Raw genomic sequence first — 7,226 nt, 5'->3', positions numbered from 1 at the left:
TGAGTTTTTTTTATCTTGTATATCTATTATAGCTCTACCCATCGCTAAGAATGATCTTCCTAGGATGAGGGGGACCTCCTTGTTCACTTCCATATTAACCACTATGAAATCCCTAGGAAATACGAACTTATCCACCCGAACTAAGCCATCTTCAACTATTCCCTTGGGTGTTAGAGTCGTTTGGTCTGCCAGCTGCAAAGATATTGGTGCAGACCTTATCTCTCAAATCTCCTTCTCTAGTTTCCTGTAAGTAGATATAGGCATTAGATTAATTGAGGCACCAGAATCACATAGAGACTTACCAAAATTAGTAGTGCCTAAAGTGCAAGGTATGGTAAAACTCCCTGGATCTCCACACTTTTGTGGGAGTTTATTTTGCAATATCGCGTTGCAATGCTCTGTGAGCTTGACCACTGAGGTCTCCTCTATTTTCCTCTTCTTCATAAGGACCTCTTTCAAGAATTTAGCATAAGCAGGCATCTGTGAGAGCACTTCTGTGAATGGTAAGTTTACATGAACCCATTTCAACACATCCAGAAATCTCTCGAACTGCTTGTCCAGCTTTTCTCTACTTAGCTTTTGGGGAAAAGGTAGCCCAGGCATAAGCTTGCTCATCTCAGGTTCTTCCCTTCTCGATTTTTCTTCCTTCTTCTTTTCGACACCACTCTTCTGCTGCTCCCAGCTTTTTTTTTCATGTCTCATATATTTTTGGATTGGAGTGAGATCTTTCAACACTTGCCCACTTCTCAAAGTTACATCATTTACTGTCTCTTTAGGATTTCTTTCTGTATTAGCCGAGAGTGTTCCTGGGTCTCTCTCAGACATTAGAGTGGCTAAGTGCCCAACATGTTTTTCCAGGCTTCAAAAAGATGTACCCAAATCATTGATACCTGCATCATGGGCATCAAGCCTCTCATCTATCTTGATAATGAAGGTCTTCATAATATCTTCCATGCTGGATTGATTCGACTGTGGAGATTGATACTGCTGCCTCTGCTGATTTTGAAAACCTGGAGCTCCTCTTTCCTGGAATATAGGGTTGTTTTATTGCCATGCATTTTTAGTACCCCCAGGTGGACTCCATGAAAAGCCGGGGTGCCTCTGACCCATTACATTAAAATTATAGTTTCCTACAACATTCACTTCCTCAGTTGAGGCTTGACACTCATGAATAGGGTGTCCTCTTCTACATATTTCACAAGCTGCGTGGTGTACATTTTGCATCGAAGCTACAGTTAGCTTTCATATTTCCTTAGCCATAGCATCAAGATGTACTTGCACAGATGTAGTAGCATCAACTTGGTGAACACCTATTGATTTTCTTATTTCCACACTCTCAGAGGGCCACTGATTAGAATATTCAGATAACTCATCAAGAATTTTAACTATCTCCGCTGGAGTCTTCTTCATAAAAGGGCCTCCAATTGCATTGCTCAATGTTCTACGCGAGGTCGGTGTCAATCCATCCCAAAAATCTTGAAGTTGCATCCATATTTCAATTCCGCTATGTTTTCACCTTCTAACTATCTCCTTAAACCTCTCCCATGCTTCAAAAATAGTTTCACTCTCTTTCTGGCAGAAGTTACGTATTTCCCTTCTAAACTTGCCCGTCCTAGCTGAGGAGAAATATTTATCTAGAAATTTTCTGGTCATTTCCTCCCATGTTCTAATTAATCCATTTGGCAAGCTTTGAAGCCACTGCTTTGCATCATCTTTAAGTGAAAAGGGAAATGCCCTTAAATACACTGCATCTTGTGACACCCCATTATATTGAAAGGTGTTCATAATCTCCTCGAAGTCCATCAGATGCGTGTGTGGATCTTCGTTCATCTTTCCTCTGAAAATGCAGTTGTTTTGAATGGTTTGAAGCAAACCTTGCTTCAACTCGAAATTATTGGCTGCAATTGGAGCTGGTCTAACACTTGACAATCCTTGATTGTAGACTGGTCTGTCATAGTCACCCAATGCTCTACCAGGCCTTGGTAGCGCATTCTCGAATTGGTCTTCAATCAAGGGTCGATTTAGATTGAATCTTCGACCCCTATTGTCTTCGACAGTTTCCTCAACAACTATCCTTGTATCTGCCTCTACCTCATTGTCATCGTTATTAGCCATGCGTTATTGGGTTGAAGGTTGCCCCAAGAACCTTACGGTGAACTCTTTCTCCTTCCTCAGTTGTCATAGGTGGTTTTCCAATTCCAATTTGTAGGGTATTACGTCTTTACAAGAAATTCGTGTCATACACTACGGACTTAACATGTTGCCTGCACACAAAGGAGAAACTCGTGAAGAACAAAATAAATGTAAAAAAAATAAAAATAAATTCCTGAATTAGCACTACAAACTATTTCAAACACTATTGATTGCCAATCCCCGGCAACGACGCCAAGATTTGACGAGGGCAAAACACACACTTAATTTGTGCTCACTAGTCAAAGATAGTATAGTATAATATCGTGTCCACAAGGATTGGATTTAAATAGTATTCTCGTAGTTTCTAGCTTGATTACTATCCAGGAGAATCAACAGTTTAGATTTATATGATTAATAATAAAATTTAACTAAGAATCTAAAATCTACAGCTATTGACTAGTGACTATCGAAACAAGAAACAAGCAATTAAGGTTATAAGTGGAAGATGATAGAGTTTTGACAGAATAAGTGCAAGATAATTGTTTAGAATCTAACTCTAGATAATTCACTTCCAATGTCCAAGTGAGTCTTTCGAATTAACTCTATTATTAGTTCAAACGTTCAACAAAAACTCCTCTCTCGATTAAGTCTTAACCTCACGAGATGAACCAATTTAAGCACTATGAAGATATGCAAGAATGCGTAATGGATTGGTCTTTAGGAAAACCTCTTTCGATTATTCTCCTAACTAGATTTAATCAATGATTCAACTAGCCTCTTTCGATTACTTAGAAGAATCTATGAACTCAACCAACAATATAATGCAAAGATATCACAAGTTATGCCTCTTTCGATTACAAGAACAAGTAAATATAGATGCAACAATTAAATCTTCCAAAAATGATTCAAATACATAAAAATAGAGTTATAATCCACAAACGATCATCAATACACCAAAACCATCAAAACCCAAAAGGATCTACTCCATAGACATGGAGAAGTTATTCACAAATGTAACTAAAGTATAAGAAAACATAAATTTAATCCAAACCCGGATCTTGAGTGAGGAAGGAATGATGAAATCCGTGTGCTTGTGTTCTTCCAACTCTTCCTTAGCCTCCTTAGGTCGAAATGTGTCAAAAGTCCTCGAAAATGGTGTTTTCCTATGTGTTTAAGCCATCCCCCAATAAACCCCGGATGAAATTACCCTTTTTAGCGGAAATGGGAAGTTACTCTAACAATTTTACACTACCGCGCCGCACCATGCGACACGCTTGTGGCAATTTCCAGAACACTTCACAAAACACTTTTTGGGCATAATTTGCACTGCCGCGGTGCCCAATGTAGCGCGGCTGTGCAGTTTTGTTAGAGTAAGTTTGTTTCTCCAATTTTTGACATCCGGACTTGGTCTTCGACCCCCGAACGCGATCTCGGTTTAATCCTTGGGCTTCTACTCAGAATTGAAAGCTCCAAATAGTCCAAATTTGCTTAACATCTAAATAACTCAGAATCACTCCTACACGGCATAAAACACACAATAAGTGCAAAATACTACTAATTAAAGCTCAACATAATTAAAGCTCAGTGAATTAGAGTACAATAAGCGACTAAAACACGAGATTATAGTCTACCATCAACACCCATACTTAAACCATTGCTCGTCCTCGAGCAATTAAACTACATTTTACATAGACACGACCTTTTTAAGCAACTCTTCTAACTCATCTCACCAAGAATAATCGAAACAGATTAAGCACAATACTGTAACATTCTCGCCTCAAGGTTTGACTCAACAACACCACGCATTTTTCACAACCCGCTCACTTGCTCTAACACAGAGGTTAACGACATTATGTTTCCTTCGTGAATCAAGTCCCCTCACACAACAATAGAGAGTAGTTCCACACATAATAAAGTTTAAGAACAATTAGGAACTGAAGATAGAAAGAATTCACTCACTCTCAAAAATGACATTCATGTACACAAAAGACGTACCATAAGCTTGCCTGTAATGTACTACTCTACTAATTGAGCTCATTTAGTCAAGGATCAAGTAGGACTTTATTTGGTTGTAATGTAGGCTGCGGGATGGGTAGGATACATTTAGATATATTGACTACACCTCCCAAAGCACTTTAATACAGACAATTGACCGTTCAAAATCCCACACTTTTTGTCAAACCATAACTCAACCATTACACAAAATCCCACACTGAAGATATATTGACTACACCTCCCAACTTCTTTAAGCACAAATATATTAAGAATTACCACAAAATTTCGAGTGGCTCTTACTTTTTTAAAACAATGTACATTTCTCCTTAATTCAATAGCTCCACTCAAAAGCCAAACCAACACCCCACACTTTAACTTTTACAAAGTTCATAATAATTTCAAGTGCTCGTGAGAGGTAAGAAGGTTCAAATAGATGATCAATTCAAACGCTTGTAATGTGGTTTCCAAAGAAATATGATTACAGGCTCAAATGGGTCAACTAGGATACATAACAATTAGGTGGTTAACAACATATAACTGGCTCAACAAAGAAATGCCTATATCACTTCCAAGACTGAATAAAACTACTATTTTTCTTTGCAAACACACGGGGCAAGTTCTAGACATCAAATGCAATGCACAGAATACCCAAAACCTCACACACATATGGCACATAACTCACTCAGGATCGGACTCATCAAGACACTCTAGTCAAAGTAGTTAAGCAAAGTTAAGATCATACAATTTAAGGTGTTTATACAAGAGTCAAAAGCTGAGCCTAAGCGTCATAACTAAAGCACTTACTATTTTTAAGGCATAATGAAGTCAAGAGATATTGCTTTCATTTCAAATCACAACACAAGGTTTCCTACTCCTGAAAAAAATATAACTATACCCGGTTCAAATAAAACCCTTGTAAAAGAACCGCGTCACAAAGAAAAACCAAGGGGGAATTCAGTTGCTACCTATAAAAAAATCTTTTGTCTTTTTCTTTTGACTTAATCCCTCAAGAAATCTATCGAATGATATCCATCGTCGGGAAAAATCAAAAGTTTTAAAATTTTCAATCAAATGAATTACAAAAACATGCAAAGACATTTATATATTCTATACATATATACTCACACATAGACATTTATACATTCTATACATATATACATCCCAACCTCACACTTTAAATTGTGGCATGTCCCTATGACACACAAATAAAAAGCAAGAGGTAAGGAAAACTTCCCTGAACATCTTGTCGGGGTTTGAGTCGAAGTTGGGCTCCATCCCTCACGCCCGAACTAGTGTACACATATATGCAGATAGCTTCTTCTCAGCCTTCTTGGGGTACACTCCACACTTAACTTTCTCACTCACTGCAACCTTTTTTTTCGCACCCTTCACTTTCCATTCAACACTCGCAGCCGGTTTGTCTTTTTGTGCCCCCTTTGCTACATCCATCTTGAAAGTCACAGTTTCCTCACCCACTCTAAGCATGAGTTTTTTTATCTTGTATATCTATTATAGCTCTACCCATCGCTAAGAATGATCTTCCTAGGATGAGGGGGACCTCCTTGTTCACTTCCATATTAACCACTATGAAATCCCTAGGAAATACGAACTTATCCACCCGAACTAAGACATCTTCAACTATTCCCTCGGGTGTTAGAGTCGTTTGGTCTACCAGCTGCAAAGATATTGGTGCAGACCTTATCTCTCCAATCTCCATCTCCAATTTCCTGTAAATAGATAGAGGCATTAGATTAATTGAGGCACCGAAATCACATAGAGACTTATAAAAATTAGTAGTGCCTAAAGAGCAATGTATGGTATAACTACCTGGATCTCCACACTTTTGTGGGAGTTTATTTTACAATATCGCGCTGCAATGCTCTTTGAGCTTGACCACTGAGGTCTCCTCTATTTTCCTCTTCTTCGTAAGGATCTCTTTTAAGAATTTAGCATAAGAAAGCATATATGAGAGCACTTCTGTGAATGGTAAGTTTACATGAAGCTGTTTCAGCACATCCAAAAATTTCTCAATGTGCTTGTCCAACTTTTCTCTACTTAGCTTTCGGGGAAAAGGTAGCGCATGCATATGCTTACTCGTCTCAGGTTCCTCCCTTCTCGAGTTTTCTTCCTTCTTCTTTTTGACACCACTCTTCAGCTGCTCCCCCCTTTCTTTTTCATGTCTCATATCCTTTTGGATTGGAGTGAGATCTTTCAACACTTACCCACTTCTCAAAGTTACATCATTTACTGTCTCTTTAGGATTTCTTACTATATTAGCCGGGAGTGTTCCTGGGGCTCTCTCAGACATTAGAGTAGCTAAGTGCCCAACCTGTTTTTCCAGGCTTCGAAAAGATGTACCCAAATCTTTGATAGCTGCATCATGGGCATCAAGCCTCTCATCTGTCTTGATAATGAAGGTCTTCATAAGATCTTCCATGCTGGATTGATTTGATTGTGGAGATTGATACTGCTGCCTCTGCTGATTTTGAAAACCTGGAGCTCCTTGTTCCTAGAATCTAGGGTTGTTTATTGCTATTCATTATCAGTACCCCCAGGTGGACTCCATAAAAACCCGGGGTGTCTCTGACCCATTACATTAAAATTATAGTTTCCTACAACATTCACTTCCTCAGTTGAGGCTTGACACTCATGAGTAGGGTGTCCTCTTTCACATATATCACAAGCTGCATGGTGTACATTTTGTATCGAAGCTACAGTTAGCTTTCGTATTTCTTCACCCATAGCATCAAGCTTTACTTGCACAGATATAGTAGCATCAACTTGGTGAACACCAGTTGATTTTCTTCTTTCCACACTCTTAGAGGGCCACTGATTAGCATCTTCGGATAACTCATCAAGAATTGTAACTATCTCCTCTGGAGTCTTCTTCATAAAAGGGCCTCCAACTTCATTGCTCAATGTTCTACGCGAGGTCGGTGTTAATCTATCCCAAATATCCCGGAGTTGCATCCATATTTCAATTCCCCTATGTTGACACCTTCTAACTATATCCTTAAACCTATCACATGCTTCAAAACAGTTTCACTCTCTTTCTAGCAGAAGTTATGGATTTCTCTTCTAAACTTGCCCGTCTTAGC

At 38.8% G+C, this 7,226-nt stretch overlaps 1 protein-coding gene and 1 pseudogene across 1 annotated transcript; one reads left to right on the top strand and one right to left on the bottom strand.

Annotated features, from left to right (window-relative positions):
- Positions 1 to 222: 222 nt before the first annotated feature.
- On the bottom strand, positions 223 to 2,115 carry LOC138905875 (uncharacterized). The gene is made up of 4 exons (XM_070194387.1): positions 1,875 to 2,115; positions 1,276 to 1,475; positions 891 to 1,026; positions 223 to 833 (listed from the first exon to the last, which is right to left on the bottom strand). Exons 1-4 carry the CDS (start codon positions 2,113 to 2,115, stop codon positions 223 to 225), a joined length of 1,188 nt encoding a protein of 395 aa, XP_070050488.1.
- On the top strand, positions 1,507 to 1,605 carry LOC117280605 (small nucleolar RNA R71; annotated as a pseudogene).
- Positions 2,116 to 7,226: the final 5,111 nt, after the last annotated feature.

The sequence above is a fragment of the Nicotiana tomentosiformis genome, chromosome 2 (assembly GCF_000390325.3).
Source record: "Nicotiana tomentosiformis chromosome 2, ASM39032v3, whole genome shotgun sequence".
NCBI lineage: Eukaryota > Viridiplantae > Streptophyta > Magnoliopsida > Solanales > Solanaceae > Nicotiana > Nicotiana tomentosiformis.
The sequence above is the reverse complement of the archived record's forward strand: the minus strand, read 5'-3'. Positions and strand labels throughout refer to the sequence as shown.